The 17,217-nt window shown below is 50.4% G+C and overlaps 2 protein-coding genes and 1 non-coding gene across 3 annotated transcripts; all 3 read left to right on the top strand.

Annotated features, from left to right (window-relative positions):
- Positions 1–2,664: 2,664 nt before the first annotated feature.
- LOC136474936 (protein PHOSPHATE-INDUCED 1 homolog) lies at positions 2,665–3,820 on the top strand. Its single transcript, XM_066472502.1, has one exon. It carries the CDS (start codon positions 2,729–2,731, stop codon positions 3,662–3,664), a length of 936 nt encoding a protein of 311 aa, XP_066328599.1. The 5' UTR covers positions 2,665–2,728; the 3' UTR covers positions 3,665–3,820.
- Positions 3,821–5,113: 1,293 nt separating this feature from the next.
- On the top strand, positions 5,114–6,720 carry LOC136470628 (uncharacterized). Its single transcript, XM_066468405.1, has 2 exons — positions 5,114–6,424; positions 6,505–6,720. Exons 1-2 carry the CDS (start codon positions 5,411–5,413, stop codon positions 6,718–6,720), a joined length of 1,230 nt encoding a protein of 409 aa, XP_066324502.1. The 5' UTR covers positions 5,114–5,410.
- A 2,014-nt stretch (positions 6,721–8,734) lies between these two features.
- Positions 8,735–8,820, top strand: TRNAY-GUA (transfer RNA tyrosine (anticodon GUA)). The gene is given in 2 exon segments: positions 8,735–8,771; positions 8,785–8,820. It is a non-coding gene; the product is annotated as a tRNA-Tyr (tRNA).
- The last annotated feature ends 8,397 nt before the right edge of the window (positions 8,821–17,217 follow it).

Here is a 17,217-nt window from a genome sequence, read left to right as displayed (position 1 = left end):
AGCTACATATACTGCTCGATTCATGATGGTCATGAACCAAGACGTACTCCAGTACTCGCCGTAACTTTTTGACATTTGCTTTGTTCCCTGTAGTACTGTTTTGCAATGAGAACGTATTATTGGCCTTTAGCTGAATTCCCTAACTTTTTTTTCTTCGTTTATCTTTTGCAAAAGGGAGAGTAGGGAGGTGCTGCATGTATTACCTGTACGGGCCTACTTGGGTTATATTTACGGTCTCAAGTATCTAACCGTTCCGTGTGCAGGCCTGGCAGTGCGTCTTGGGGCCGCAGGGGCAGGGCTTCCCCCGTTTGTCTTGAAGCACGAATTTACCGTGAGGCCTCCTGCAGATTTTGTTTTAGGGCAGCAATGATATATCCATCCCGAAGATTTACCAGGACGTGGAGGCAACCGCAAACGGCAATCTACTCGAGCGACAGGCATGATACAAGCTTCGTCCTCTCCCGGATCGAAAACAATTAATCATCATAAACGCGTGGTTTAGCCGTTGGGCTAACAACCACCGTACAGTAGAGATAGCGTGAAGTTACTCGCGCCAGAACATGTAACTCCCGTGCAAAAGGAACTACTAGCGCAGGCATTGCATCCAAGTTATCCAACTGCATGCAGACATTGCAGAAGCTTTCGAAGCACCATGCATTTGCCAACTGAACATGCATTCGCATTCCGTTTTCGGCTTGCAAGAGCTGTCTGCTAGCTGGCCGGGCCCTTTGAGCAATTGAGAGCCCTTCACGAAACGTTCCAGGAAAGGGGCGCAGCAGGACAGCCAGAAAAGACGAGAGCATGCATCGGTACTGGCGTGATAGCTCAACGACCATGCACGCATCAAAACCTCATGAATGGCACTGACCTACCTAGCTCGCTCGCCCCATTTAAGCATGCCGCCTTTTTTTCTCTCTCACCACCCTCGCCGGCCCGGCCACCTCCTCCCCCGGGTAGCCGCCAGCCTTCGCGCGCGGATAAGGCCAGGCCAGGCCAGCCTCTGCAAGTCTGCATGCGTCGCCTCGTCTCGACGTCTCGTCCGCGTACGTGTGGGCGGGCATACGCGTGTCCACGGACCACGGCTGGCGCCCGCGGCCGCTAGCCAGCCAGCCAGCAGCTAGCTAGTGGTGGTGCCGTGGTGGGCACGCGAGCAATAAGCGAGGAGGCCGTTCACGAGCGCGTCGTGAAGGCGGTAGGGCCGCCTAGCCGCTTCACCACCAGCTGGCGGCCGGCCGTACGCGGATCTCTGCGAGCCCACACCGGGGGTTAGGGCATCCGGCCCGGCGAGCAGGAAAGCGCTCGTCCTCTTGGTTGGTGTGGTCCGCTGACATGCGGGACATGTACCTTCGCTCGCTTTACGCCAATCGCCGTACGCTGATGGGCCTCCATCTCATCTCATCTGATCCGATCCGATCCGATCATGCGAGTGCGTCTTCCCCGATTGGTGACGGGTTTCGCTAACCCCACAGTGACCATCTGTCAGCTCACGGCCTTGCATGCTGGGATCCTTGATCACTGGTCAGTTATGTACGGTACAAAGACGATGCAGTTGGTGCTCGCCTGCTGGGATCATGGCTGTGATGGTAGTACGATCCGACGGACCACTTTGTTCTAGCATTGGCTTGGCTATGGAGATTTGGGATCGACGGGGTCCCGTCCCAGGTTTTGCCGTGCGATGGGAAATAACATGGCAGGATCACACGTTCTGGTAATAGGATATGATCCATCATCCATGGGCTCTTGGTTTTCTTTCGTCCTCTCCTCTCGTTTTGTAACGCAGAGGGACTGCAATGACTGGTAGGTGGGCCAATCTGTCAGCCACTGCAGTCTCCAATACCATGCATGCACGGCATGTTTGGATGCGGCCCTCGTCTGGGCGTACGTGACACACAGCCCAGACCATGAAAATCGAACTCCTAGGGGCTCTGGCTGGGGCCGGAGGTGCCCGGGAGGCAGCATCCAAACAGGCGCAATGCAGGCCAGCACCAGCCTGGCTGGCAAGTTACGTGGATGAGGAATGGCCTAACCCTGATGCTACCGGCGAGGCCTGTGACCGGATTAGTGGATCGTACTGACAAGGTGAACAGTGCGCACCAACTGTTGGAGTACCTGTGTAGTGCTGCTGCTCTGTTCACAGCTTGTGATAACTGGGAACCGGGCCCATAAACCAGTGAACCAACGTTCGGAATCCACACACCGGGCCCGGCCCACCACCCCCTCCCAACGTTCGTATCCCGCTGCCTAAAATTTCAAGCGCCTCGAGAAGCCAACCTGCTTTTACCCACTCCAGCAGTCCCCACTTTGCCCGTTCCCCCCGCAATCCCCAACTTGCCCTGCTTTCCGCCCGCGCCAGCAGCGGTTTCCGCGGCAACAAGCGCCGGGGCAAAATGGTAAAGTGCTCACCCAACTACAGCTGGGAGCTGGCAGGGGCCACGCAAAGGCAGCTGTCAGTGACCGTTCGGGCAGCCCGACCAAGGACGCCTACTTTGGCCCAGAAAGTGCCCTCCCGTCATACGTCACGCGCAGCGTCCCAGGCCCCAGCCCTCCACACTCCACTGCCCGTGTCTCACACACTTCGCCGGCTCGTGGCCTATAAAACCCGGCCCCCGCTCATCCCCACCCATCCATCGCAAATCCACAAACAAGAAGAACCAGCTGAAATCACTCGTCCAAGAACACCACCCCACCCCCACCCAAGTACAAATTTCGTCTTGGAGAGCCTCCACCAATGGCTTGTTCCACTGCATCTTTAGCAGCGACGCTGCTGGCGTTCGCGCTGATGTTCCAGGCCTGCCTCGCGGGGAGGAGGCTCACCGCGCTCGTCCAGGAGCCGGCCATCACCATGAAGTACCACAAGGGCGCGCTCCTGTCGGGCCCCATCGCCGTCAACTTCATCTGGTACGGTGACTTCTCGGCGCCGCAGCGCGCGGTGATCACCGACTTCGTCTCGTCGCTGTCCGCGGCCCCGGCGGCGGCGCAGCCGGAGCCGTCCGTGGCCACGTGGTTCAAGACGGCGCGCAAGTACTACGCCAGCTCCAAGGTGCGGTTCCCGGCGCTGCGCCTCGGCTCCCACGTCGTCGACCAGAACTGCTCCCTCGGCAAGAGGCTCACGGAGAGGGACCTCCTCAGGCTCGCCGCCAAGGGGAGCCCGAGCCGCGCCATCAACCTGGTGCTCACGGCCGCCGACGTGGCCGTGGACGGGTTTTGCATGTCCCGGTGCGGCACGCACGGCGCGTCCCCGCGTTCCCGCTCCGGCCGGTTCGCGTACGTCTGGGTGGGCAACCCGGCGTCGCAGTGCCCCGGACAGTGCGCGTGGCCGTTCCACCAGCCCGTGTACGGCCCGCAGTCGGCGCCGCTCACCCCGCCCAACGGCGACGTCGGGGTCGACGGCATGGTGATCTCGCTGGCGTCCATGATCGTCGGCACGGTCACCAACCCGTTCGGCAACGGGTTCTACCAGGACGGCTCGGCCGACGCGCCGCTGGAGGCCGCCACGGCGTGCGCCGGCGTGTACGGCAAGGGCGCCTACCCCGGCTACGCGGGGTCGCTGCTGGTGGACCAGGCCAGCGGGGCCAGCTTCAATGCCAACGGGGCCCACGGGAGGAAGTACCTGGTCCCGGCGCTCGTGGACCCGGACACGTCGTCGTGCGCCACCTTGGGGTAGATTTCGCGGATCGTAATTAGCGTTTGTGATTGTGATGACTGATGAGGCGGTGGTGGTGCTGTGGAGACTGTTCCACGCGGCTAAAATTTGTACTTTGTAGTAGTGACCATGGTGGATTCTTTCATTTGTTCAATGAAAAAGAAACATTTTCACGCATATCCTGTTCGTATGCTTGTCGATTTTGCCCACAATTTACTCGGTTCCCCAGAGATTATGCCAGCTTTGAACATGACCAAAATGCATGAACGTGTGAATGTGTGTGACGGGAAATCATGTGGTAGTCTGCACCTTGTTCGTTGTATCAAGGGAAGAAAGAGCAATAAAGCTATAAACAATACGACTTGGTCAGAAAATTAATGCTATCCGGCCATGGGAAATGCGAAATCCGCGAGCATGTTCCGTCAAGTCATGTGCAAAGCACTTGCAAAGGTCAAACGGGCGGGGGGAATTGGGAAACAACCGAGGCCGGGCAAAGCCGAAAATGCGTACTCCCTCCGTACAAAAAAACCTGACGTTTAGGACAGGATTGTGGTAACCAAGGAGTGATTAATTAGGGGTTAGTTTTCCTTCTTTGCTCCTAATAAATATGGTTGCGCTTGCTCTCTGTACAAGAAAGTTAACCAGCTCAACTGGCTAGTGCGCGGAGCCTGCATTGCTGCGCCCCAGGTTCGAATCCCGGCTGCCCCACCTTTTTTTGTTGCCCATTTCATTTTGCATGGTGATGGTCCGCTGCATGGCACTGTTCGCCCTTCGTGGCGCGCGCGGACAGCAGTTTTGCTCGGCGCCTGCATTTTCGCTTGGCGCGGACAGCAGTCTTGCATGCGCGCGGGGCAATTGTTTCATTTTCGTTTGGCACTTGTTTCATTTTCGTTTGTTGCCTGCGCGCTCGGATAGCACCGACGTTTGAGCTGCCTGTACTCCACGCCACTGGCTTATTTATGCGGCAACTTGCTTTCTCTCTTCTCCACGCCATTTGCTTGCTTGCTTAAACGCCTCTCTTTCCTTCTTTCTCAACCATCTATTCTTGCCATCTTCTCTGTCCACTTAACCGAGCAATGAGTGCTTTTTTCCCTGCCTTTGATCTAAACGTTCGTTTGGAAGAAGATGACGACGGCAACCTTCCCATCGATCTCAACGAGCCAGTTTTGGAAGATGAGAACCACGGTAATGTGTCTTTCTCAGTTTGTTCTTTCTCATTTATATGAACAGCACCCCATGCAAATTATTTTCCTTTCTAAGTGTGGTCTTTCCTTTTCAACAGGAATAGATTTGAACTTACCATTAGATGAATTTGGAGCTGTTGACTTTGATTACGTACAAAACCTCACTGGTACAGTCCTCTCACTTTGTTTTTTTGTTTTACTAGTCATGCCGTGCCTAATTTGGAGCTGTTTTTTTTTACTAGTCATGCCGTGCCTAATTTGGAGCTGTTTTTTTACTAGTCATGCCGTGCCTAATTTACAGTCCTCTCATTTATATGAACAGCACCCCATGCAAATGATTGTTTTTTTTCCCTATAATTACATCATGTCATCACTACTTTGGACTGTAAATAAGCTTGTTGTTATCATTATTAAAATGATTGGTTTTTTCCTTTAACTACATCATGCCGTGACTACTTTGTACTATTAAAAAGCTTGTTTTTTCGTTTTGCTAGAACAAGATGGTGATGCTCCCGTTCCACTACACCAACCGAAGAATGACTATTCTGATCGTGTTAGACAACAAGTGTATCAAGCATTGTTGATGAGAAGCAAAAATGGGAAACTAGGCAAGCATGATACAACAATTGTATCTAACCAATTTGGAGTAAAAATTAGATCAGTTCAGCGCATATGGAGGCAAGGTAAAAACCAACTTTCTCAAAACATTCCGGTCGTGGTTCCTAATCTAAAGAAAGGTAGAAGTGGCCGCAAAGCAATCCCTCTAGATTTGGAAAAGTTGCGGGATATTCCTCTCAAGCAAAGGATGACCATAGAAGATGTGTCTAGTAAACTTGGTATTAGCAAATCTAGGATACAAAGGTATTTGAAAAGGGGTTTCATTAGGCGCCACTCTAGTAGCATCAAACCTTACCTCACTGATGATAACAAGAAGACTAGGTTGAAGTGGTGCATTGACATGATTGATCAAGGTTTGCTTGATGATCCAAAGTTCAAGGATTTGTTTGACTTTGTGTTTATTGATGAGAAGTGGTTCTACCTCACTCAAAAATCAGAGAGGTACTACTTGCTACCCGAGGAAGATGAACCACACCGCCTTTGCAAGAACAAGAACTACATCCCTAGGATCATGTTCTTATGTGTATGTGCTCGGCCACGATTTAGAAATGGAGTATGTGTGTTTGATGGCAAAATAGGTTGCTTTCCACTAGTCAATTTTGAACAAGCTATTAGAGGAAGCCACAACCGTCTTCGTGGAGAGGAAGTAATCAAACCAATTCAATCAATCACAAGGGATGTGATAAGAGATTTCATGATAAATAGAGTGTTGCCCGCAATTAGAGCAAAGTGGCCAAGAGAAGATGTCAACAAGCCAATATTCATTCAACAAGATAATGCTCCATCTCATTTAAAAGTTGATGATCCTCATTTTTGTGCGGTTGCAAAGCAAGATGGGTTTGACATTAGGCTTATATGTCAACCACCCAATTCTCCAGATTTTAACATTCTAGATTTGGGGTTTTTTCGAGCTATTCAAGCCATTCAATACAAGAAAGATGCTAAGACAATTAAAGATCTAATTCCAGCAGTGCAAGAGGTAAATGATCATCCATTCGATTGATTAAATTGATCTTGAACAACTAAAGTACTCTACTCACTACAATCTGTTTTTTGTAGGCATTTTTGGAGTACTGTCCAAAGAAAGCAAATAGGATCTTTGTCACACTACAAACTGTTTTGAAGGAAGCAATGAAGGTAAAAGGTTGCAACAAAATCAAGATTCCTCACATGAACAAACAAGCACTAGAGAGGGAAAAGAGGCTGCCATTGCAAATCCCTTGTGAAGCTTCATTGCTAGCCGAATCACTCGCTATTCTTCCTGTAACAAATTAGAAGATGCAAGTTTATGCAAATTATTAGATGAGTGTATCTTAGGTTTGCAATGGCCAAATTGAGAGATGATGTACTGTACCTTAGTGCTCTTTGTTTGCTGCTTCTTAATATGCTCTTCCACCTTCTTCAAAACGTCATCAGTCAACTTGATTCTAGTACCATCCATTTCAAGTTTGGCCACATCAGGAATATAGAACTCGCAATCGAATTTGTCCATTAGATGGAACCACTTTACTGGCATATCGTAATCTTCATGTAGAAGTCCACAACGGCCACACCTGCGTGCGTTTCGGCGAGCTTGGTAGCAAGCTTCTCCGAAGACACCGCTAGCGTGGAACGTGCCACAGCGAGGGCATAGAGACTCGACGGAGTCAGGCTCGACGGAGTCGGGCACCATGTCGACTGAGTCTGCAACCATGTCGACGGAGGCCGCGACCTGCTCGACGGAGTCCGGCACCTCTTCGACGTCCGCGAACGTCTCATCCGAGTCCGCGAACACCGACGAGGCCGCGACCTGCTCGACGGAGTCCGGCACCTCTTCGACGTCCGCGAACGTCTCATCCGAGTCCGCGAACACCGACGAGGCCGCGACGGCGAGCACCTCCTCCGCAACGGACTCCGACGAGGATGCGACGGCGAGCGCGCGGCGAGCGGCGAGCGCGCGGCGAGCGGCGAGCGCGCGGCGAGCAGCGAGCACGCGGCGAGCGCCCTGCGACGAGCGTACAGGCGAGCGAGCGGCGAGCGCGCGCCGCGCTTCCGGCGAGCGTGTGGCGAGCGTCATGGCGAGCGTGCGGCGCGAGTGATCCATTCGTGGCGGCAAGGAACAGCAACGAACTCTAATAGCGAGTTGAGCGTGGAGAGGAAGATGAAGGAACAGCAATTAATGGGGAGTGAAGACGGGCGGACGGCCGGACGGGCAATCGAAGCGAACGGGCGGCGTCGGCTAGGGGCAATCCAGTCCAAAGTTTACCCTGCCATGGCACAACGTCAAGCTTTGTAAAAACGGGCCAAAGGCCCAGAACGTCGACTTTTTTGAGTACGGAGGGAGTACACTTTGTGGCCCCCCGGAGTTGCGTCGGACCAGAATGTGACACAGTTCCAACGGCCCAGAAAAGCATGCTGAAGGTTTAACCAGACTGGGCCTTCCAATCCAACGAAAAGCTCCGACCTGTCTATCTCACTATTTCACATTCTTTTACCGGCGGTTAGCACCATTAGAACAGAGTGTCTCTGAGTTTCATTCGAGTTTAATCCGTATTTAATAGGTTTTCATAAAACATTTCTAATGACATGACAATATTTTTGAGAAGGGAGAAGAATTGAGTTTCATGAAGATGAAATTCTCTGGCTCAGTTTTCAACTCTAGATTAGTAATGAAATTAAATGTCTATAAAACAATATGATGGAACTATAAATTAAGGGTGGTTGTTTCATCCATATTTTATTGTATTTCATTTGATGTGGCATTCTAAAAAACAATACTATGAAACTCTTCAATGAGAATGGCCTTAGCAAATATGATCTTTTGGGACGACAAGGGAACAACTAGTAAAACCTAGTAAAATGGAACTCATAGTAACATGGATCATAGCATAAAAAAAAACTCCTTGTGTCCCAGAAAAAGGTGCACATCTTGTTTTCAAAGAGTCAATGAATAGTATCAATATTTATGTTTCTAAATAGATTTACTATAAAAATAAAAAAATTTGCATGACCAATCTAACGATACCATAAATGTTAATACACTAAACTAACATGTTTAGTTAAAACTGAAATTGGTTGAGTTCTTGGAAAACAGGATGCGTAATTTTTCAAGACGGAGATAATAATAGAGTAGCATCCTTATTACGCATAATGTCATGCTATCTGAACCGGAAGCTCTCAGCTTCTGTCTCAAAGAACAACACCGTAACGAAACCCACAGCCCAATGGCATTCACATACTTGTCTATGAGGTGACAGCATTCTCAGAGAGGTGACGATATATAAAGTTTTGTATGCAGACAAAACAAAGACCGACCTTAGCTCAGTTGGTAGAGCGGAGGACTGTAGTATAAGCAGATAAATCCTTAGGTCGCTGGTTCGAATCCGGCAGGTCGGATAATTTTTTTCTTCTCACCACAACCTTTTTTATATATTTGTTCTTTTCAATAACAAGTCATCATCTTTTTTCTCTCACCATAACCCTGTAGCCACTTTGAGTTACGATAATTACTATGTTAATTTATGAGATTATAGTAATTCCTTGCTAAGTGGTTTACTATAACGTTATGGTAAATATCCCCATATGTTAACCCAACTATCGTAAATATGTATTAACATTATTGTAAATCAGTATATAAAATTATCGTAAATAGAGGTGGCTACAGAATAAATCAGTATATATGTTCTTTTTAATAACAAGTCATCGCTTCTTTTGGAACTTACATCAACCTGTTTTATATATTTGTTCTTTTTAATTACAAGTCATCACTTTTTTTGTCACCACGACCTGTTATATATACTAGTGGAAAACGTGAGGGTTAAGGACCATGGCGAGATTTATTTATGTGTGCGCGCGTTTGGAATTAGCAGGCAAATCTATGGGCAAAAGATGAGTGCCCAGTGCTCCAATGGTAATAGCATCAGGGCGAGGAAGTCAACATGGCCATGCCGTAGATGTGTTCATACATTGTACAGAGTGATTATATATAAACTATTTATTACTGAATAACAGGGAGCAATCCTGCTTCTAAAGTACTTTGGGTAAGAGCAAACGTTGTTGGAGCATACAACTATTGTAGACAGTGGTTCCTGGAGGACCTGCATATTTGGATTTTCCATTTGCTGATGTTGAGGAGTGGAGACATAGTGTTTTGATGAATCCTACCCGCATACTCATTTATTACCGCAAAAGGGGTAACACACCCTAAGGGCACCTGGATATATAATAAGAAAGTAAAACACATTAGCAAGTATTTTAAGGAAAAAGGAAGTAATAATTTAGATTCGTAATAAAACCAGCATGCACCTAAGCTCAAGTAATCTCGGCACTGAAAAGAAAAGAAAATAGATTAACTTATGTTTGTGTGTTCAACCAATTAAATAGTAATAAGGAACTTAGTCATCTGGAGAAGGCTTCACTACAAACAGTTCGTTTTAATTATGAAGTAAAACCTGCAACGACCCAATGAATAGCACACTATTGATAAAAATAGAGATTTGTACATAAAAACATAGGAGTTCCTGACTCAACTAAAGATAGAGGCGATGAGATTTATATTCTGACAATCCAAATAACAAAGTTGATGTGCTGAAAATCTAACGAAGCTGATGTGCAGAAAAGAAATGGAACATGGTGGCATCATATTTTCCTGAATAATTGGTTTATGTAAGATTAATGTAGAAATAAATCACTACGATAAAAGCCTAGACATTTGGTTCTAACCATACAATATGTTGAAATTACTGTATCTCCCAAAAAATAAACCTCCATGGACTCACATGAATTGGAACGTATAACTGACCCCTGGGTTTTTCTTGTGTCGTTCCCCAAAATGCAGTGCCCGTATAGGTGGCTTTTATTTGAGAAGGGGAAGGGGAGGATGGAAGGGAGAGCAACAATTTTAACATGGGTTGCCCGGAGGAAAAATTGTCAGAAAGCAAATTAGACATGAGAAAATATAATGTGTGTAAAAAGGGAGCAAAAAGGAAACTACATGGATCATCCATCAGCCCACTAAAAGAGAGGAATTTTTTTGTTTGCCTGTTTGCTTATCCTTTTATTAAATATAAATTACAAAAACCATAGACCGCTCTGAGTCGCTCACATCACAAGGGCCAGGCAGAGTATTTAGAAAGCAAGAGTCTTGATAGTCGATACATACTTGCACAGGCGGGCACGCCGATGACAACAATAAAAAAACCTCAGCTATAGAGCCAACATTCAAACAGAAACAACTTACAGTTCAGTAATATGATTCTGTAGATAACATTTTAACATCCCATAAATTAGCAGAAGCATCAGCAGTATCGCTTGAACTACTTCAGCAGTACTTTTCAGCGAACGAATAGTATTTTCCTCTCACAACAGATCAACATAAGCATCAGCATATGCCAAATTTTAGCAAAATGAACAGTTCATGTCTCGATAGCATTATAAGTCTATTTGCAAGTGTATATATTTTTTAAAATACATTTACCTGTATATGAGAATGTGTGTGAAAGAGTACCGGAGGTCAGCTATGACGCTGTCAGCTCTGAACCTTAAATACTTCAGCCCTGTTGCAATGCATACGTGCCGGGTTTTCTCCCATGAGGTTTAAAAGAAAATATAAGATTATGGACTGTAATGAGATTAGAAAAAAAAAATCAAAAGAACTACTGTGAAATATCGATAGCAGACTATCAACACACTCTCTGGGGGTATAAATTGCCACGTAAAAAAGTTAGCTTTCTATTGTCATCCGCATGTGTATCACCGAGACATAAAAAGAAACTAAATCACATAATGTGATTCAGAGTAATAAAGAAAATTTAGGATTCAGATTTGAGCATCCGATCGACGGTTCAGTAGGGACAGTCTATAATACATCAATTTAAACACCAAGTATACAATAGTATTTCTCGCTACAGATGCTTTGTAGAACGGGTTGAACAATCTGAATTTAGAGCAGGTAGCTACCCTAAGCTTAGAGGCGTCATGTAATCATTGCAACATAAACTGACATGATTTTCAATTGGGTCAACCACGAATAATCCATGGTTTTCTTGCTGCTAGAACACTAAATCTAACCCAAAAAAGGAAACTGACAACAACAACAAAGCCTTTAAGTCCTAAACAAGTTGGAGTAGGCAAGAGTTGAAACCCAGCAGAAGCCATCAAGGTTCATACACGTGAATAACTGTTTTCCAAGCACTCCTATCTAAGGCTAAGTCTTTGGGTATATTCTATCCTTTCAAGTCTCCTTTTATTGCCTCCACCTAAGTCAACTTCCGTCTTCCTCTGCCCCTCTTCACGTTACTATCCTGGCTTAGGATTTCACTACGCACCGGTGTCTCTGGAGGTCTTCGTTGGACATGTCCAAATCATCTCAACCGGTGTTAGACAAGCTTTTCTTCAATTGGTGCTACCCCTAATCTATCACGTATATCATCGTTCCGAACTCGATCCCTTCTTGTATGACCGCAAATCCAACACAACATACATATTTCTGCAACACTTATCTGTTGAACATGTCGTCTTTTCGTAGGCCAACATTCTACACCATACAACATAGCAGGTGTCGGGTTCATAAACCCGGGGTCCCTCGGGGACCGGCTTCCACGCCAGAGCTCGGCCTAGAAGAACGACCTTTTCTTTTTCTAGACCGGCCCAAGAATCTAAACTCAACAGACCGGAGCAATCGCTTCAGGCCTAGGCCGCCTTCGGCCTATCTCTCCGACCGGAGCACTAGCTCAGGCTCAGGCCAGCTCCGAATGGCCACTCCGATCGGAGCGCTAGCGTCAGACCCTGGCCGCCTCCACATGGCCTCCACTCTAAAAGCCTGATCCGAGGACCGCCTCCGACTCCGACCTCGTGTCTCCGATCGGGATTCATAGAAAACCATGCTCATCGCTATTCTCCGACTGGGGACCATCCGACCGGGGACGCCCGCTCGGAAAGAACCAGAAGGTGTGCGAAGAAAGGCAAGGCATGGCTCACAAGTCAAAACCGCTGTACCAAGGACCATACCCTGCACGAAGCAGTGTTCTACAGCCACCCTGACACAAAGTATTGTAGGGGCCAATAGAAACTCCCATATGGTAAGCCCCCTTCGTGTGTCTCAGGACACCGATTACGGTATGGGCTCCAGGATCCACCATACTTTCTGCACCAACAGTTGGCGCCGTCCGTGGGGAAGACGTTGTATGTTCAACACCTTTTGGTCATCGGATGGCCCATTTTTTCGCCATTCCTGCCGTGGCGGGCTCCGACGATACGATTCGTTTTGGCTCGCTAGAGTTCCCCGCAGTCTCGCCCGCCGGGATGCGGGTTCCACCCGTCTTCGAGACATTCCAGGCCTTCCGCTTCGGGAGCCTGGACTTCGTCGCTGACCAGCTCGACGTACTCCACCTCCGCGAGGAGGCTCGCGACCCGACACCCATATGAGGAACGTCCTCCATCGACTCCGGGACGCGCGACTTCGACGCACGGTATCTGCGCTTCATTCCGAGCAAACTCTCTGCTCAAAGCCCACTGTAAGTAATATGCGTGCTACTCACTCTTTATTTGCTATCTCTCACCAGTCACCCGAAGGAAATGTACCGCCCATGCCACAAACGCCATACGATCGGTTCCCATATGGCCTTACGTCCTCTATGGACGCCTACGCTCAGGGGCTCCAAAGGATGCTGGCATCGTCCCCCCTCATGTCCGAGTTCGTGGGAGTAGTGGGCTTTGTTCCTGCCATTCCTCACAAACTTCCGGATGATGATGGCGAGAGCGACGGTTCAAGCATCGGTGACGTGGCACCCCGCCACTGTCCGTCCCGGCAGAGCGCTATGGCGGACGCTCCGCGACAACCGCCGGTGGTTGCGGAGTCTGAACAAACTCACACCCCTCCAGACCCGTGTGCGGGGGCCCTCGTGTCTGCGCAAGCACACGCCGAGGAATTACGACATCGACGACAGAACCGGCCGCCGCCCGCGCCTGCGCCGTCGGTACAGCCCGTTGCGCCCCATGCGCATGGCCCGACGGGCAGCGCTCGGGGTCACGGTCGTCAGGTCCAACATGACATCATGAATGAGGGGAACGATCTCCCTCAATTTGCCCGGGCTAGCCAAAACATCGCCACTACAGCAGTGCTTCTACGCGGCGTTCCCGAGCCCGCCAACCCCTAGGAGCGGGCAGTTTACCGGAACCTCTGGGTTCTAGTAGAAGCCGCCGTCGTCCAACAGGCGGAAAGCTCCGCGTCGTGACTCCGACCCGCGCCCTCTCTCCCCATAGGGGGAACGAGGATGTGCCAGACGGATCGCTCCATTCGCTCGCCGCCACAGCCGTCAGGCCCGGCTCGCGGTGCGGCAGTCGCGCCATGGTCGGACCTGGCGCTTGCTCCACGCCAATCGCCCGTACATGAGCGGCCCGATTCGCACCGGGACACTCGTAGCATTATCGGCAACCGACGTCGGGCCCGACACGATAACAATGTCCACCATACGGCAACAGGTGACACGCACCCCGACCAAACCATCGAGGGAAGCGGTGAAACGCGCCCCAGGCGCGGTCGTCGTTCGGACGACCAGAGCCCCAGCCCTGAGGGCCTGGGGCCATGGGCCTTCAGCCGATGCATCTGGAGAGCACAGTTCCCACAGCGGTTTTGGCCACCCTCGAACATCACCAAATACACCGGGGAGACAAACCCAGGCATTTGGCTTGAAGACTTCCGGCTCACCTGTCGAGCCGGAGGAGCGGATGATGACTTTTTCATCATCCAATATCTTCCCATTTGCGTAGGGGATCATGTTCGGGCATGGCTCGAATTCCTTCCACACAACAGTATCCGCGACTGGACTGACCTCAAGAGGGTCTTCGTCGGGAATTTCTAGGGGACGTACCTCCGCCCAGGACACTCCTGGGACCTCAAGAGCTGCCAGCAGGAGCCCAGCGAATCCCTGTGGGATTGCATCCGTAGGTTTTCCCAATGTTGCAACTCCCTCCCTGATGTCGTCGACGCAGATGTCATCAGTGCTTTCCTCTCTGGGACAAACTGTGAGTCCCTGATCCACAAGCTTGGCTGCCTAAAACCCCGCACTACCCACGATCTACTCGATGTCGCCACCATCCATGCCTCTAGCGAGGAGGCAGTCAGAGCGGTCTTCAGCAGAGGCCGGGACAAAGGCAAGCCCAAGCGTGCGGATCTAGACGAAGGCACCTCCACTCAGAGGGGCAAAAAGAACAGGATGGATCGGCACCGGACGGACGACACCGCGTTGATCGCCGCAGCTGATCGCTCACCCAGACAGCCCCAACAGGGACTGCCTGACCACTTTAACAAACTCATGGATGGTCTGTGCCCCAATCACGCCTATCCCGTCAAACACCTCTACAAGGAGTGCGAGCTCCTCAAACGTTTCCTCTGATAGGCTGGCGTGCCAAAGGAGGGGGATGGTAAGGAGCCAGCAGTCAGGAGGGGTGGCACGGTAGGCAAGGACGGGGATGGTTTCCCTGAACCCGAGGAGTGCATCATGATCTTCGGTGGATCCGACGCCATCTAGTCCAAACGCCAGCACAAGGTACGCTACAGGGAGGCATGCGCCACCGAAACGGCCGTCCCCTCTTTTCTTAGATGGACGGAATCCCCAATCACCTTTGATTAGAGGGACCATCCCTCCTACGTCGCGAGACCAGGACGCTACCCGCTCGTCATTGACCCCATTGTCCGCAAGAAGTGCCTCACTAAGGTGCTAATGGACGGGGGCAGTGGTCTCAACATCCTGTACGTCGACACCCTCGAGGCTATGCGCATCCCCCGATCAGAGCTCCGCCCGGCGGGCTCCCCCTTCCATGGGGTAATCCTGGGAGCGCAGGCATGCCCGCTTGGATAGATCGATCTGCCCGTCATGTTCGGTAGCCGAGCCAACTTCCGCTCAGAAGTCCTCACCTTCAAAGTGGTAGACTTTTCAGGGTCCTACCACGCCATTTTGGGGCGGCCATGCTACGCAAGATTCATGGTGATCTCCAACTACACCTACCTCAAGCTGAAGATACCAGGAACAAACGGTATCATCACAGTGAGTACCACCTTTTCACACGCCTTTGAGTGTGACCGCGAGCACTACGAGCTCGCCACCGTGGTCGTCAACTCGTCTGAGCTCCTGCAGCTCGGGGAGTCATCAACCCCTGGAGTCCCAGACTGCAACAAACCAACCTCCTCGATGGCCTTCCACTCGCTCGAGGAAACCAAGGCAGTGGGTATCGACCCCACCAACCCAACCAAGACAATTCGGGTCGGGACCCAGCTTCTGACCAAATAGGAAAGCGAGCTCATCGACTTCCTACGCGACAACCACGATGTCTTCGCATGGCAACCATCTGACATGCCAGGGATACCCCGAGAGGTCGCCGAGCATGCACTATGCCTTACCCCAGGCTCTAAACCCACCAAACAATGCCTGTGTCGCTTCGACGATGAAAGGCACAGGGCCATAGGCGAGGAAATCGCCAAACTCCTGGCAGCCGGGTTCATCAGGGAGGTCTTCCATTCCGACTGGCTTGCCAATCCCGTCCTGGTCAGAAAAAAGACCGGGAAGTGGAGAATGTGCGTCAATTATACTGGACTTAACAAAGTGTGCCCAAAAGATCATTTCCCATTACCGCGCATAGACCAGATAATTGACTCCACCTCGGGTTGTGAAATCCTTTCCTTTCTGGATGCCTACTCAGGCTATCACCAGATCGTAATGAAAGAGTCCGATCAGCTCACAACCTCGTTCATCACCCCGTATGGTTCGTACTGCTACGTAACCATGCCTTTTGGCCTAAAGAACACTGGCGCCACCTACCAAAGGTGCATGTAGCAATGCTTCGCCGACCAAATCGACCCGCTCGACCAGCCTGATCAGGCCGAGCGGCCAAAACCAACGATCGCCGTCTATGTTGTTGACATAGTGGTCAAAACGACTCAAGCTTGCGACCTGATCGCAAACTTAGCCGCGACGTTCGCGAACCTCTGAAGGTTCAACATCAAGCTGAATCCCGAAAAGTGTGTTTTTGGGGTTCCAAAGGGGAAACTGCTGGGATACATTGTATCCGAGCGCGGCATCAAAGCCAACCCTAAAAAGATCATGGCCATCTCCAACATGGGCCCCAGACGCAACGTCAAGGGCGTGCAGAGACTCACCGGTTGCCTGGCTACCTTAAGCCGCTTCATCTCCTGGCTCGGTGAATGGGGGATGCTGCTCTACAAGCTCCTCAAAAAGACGAACGCCTTCGTCTAGACTGAGGAAGCCCAGCAGGCTCTCAAAAGCCCCAAAACGTTCCTAACAACGGCCCCAATCCTCGTTGCTCCCAAGCAGGGAGAACCCCTCCTCCTCTACGTCGTGGCAAATAACCATGTGGTGAGCGCCGCTCTGGTCGTAGAGAGGGCGGAACCGGGACACCAGCTCAAAGTGCAGCGACCCGTATACTTCGTTGGAGAAGTGCTTACCGACCCCAAGGTCCGGTACCCCCAGGTGCAGAAACTCCTGTACGCCGTGTTAATGGCCGCCAGGAAGCTCCTACACTACTTAACCGACCTCGAAGTCACAGTCATCACGTCATACCCACTCGGAGACATCATCCGTAATCGTGATGCCACGGGATGAATCTCTAAGTGGGCCCTTGACCTCATGGGCCATGACATCAGGTATACCCCTCGCACCACGATTAAGTCTTAGGCTCTCGCGGACTTTGTCGCCGAATGGACGGAGGTCCAGCTACCAGCCCAGGACATCTCCCATGAGTACTAGACAATGTACTTCGACGGATCCGTAATGGCGC

This window comes from Miscanthus floridulus, chromosome 8, assembly GCF_019320115.1.
Source record: "Miscanthus floridulus cultivar M001 chromosome 8, ASM1932011v1, whole genome shotgun sequence".
Classification (NCBI taxonomy): domain Eukaryota; kingdom Viridiplantae; phylum Streptophyta; class Magnoliopsida; order Poales; family Poaceae; genus Miscanthus; species Miscanthus floridulus.
Note: the sequence above shows the minus strand (reverse complement) of the source record. Positions and strands in the feature narration are given on the sequence as shown.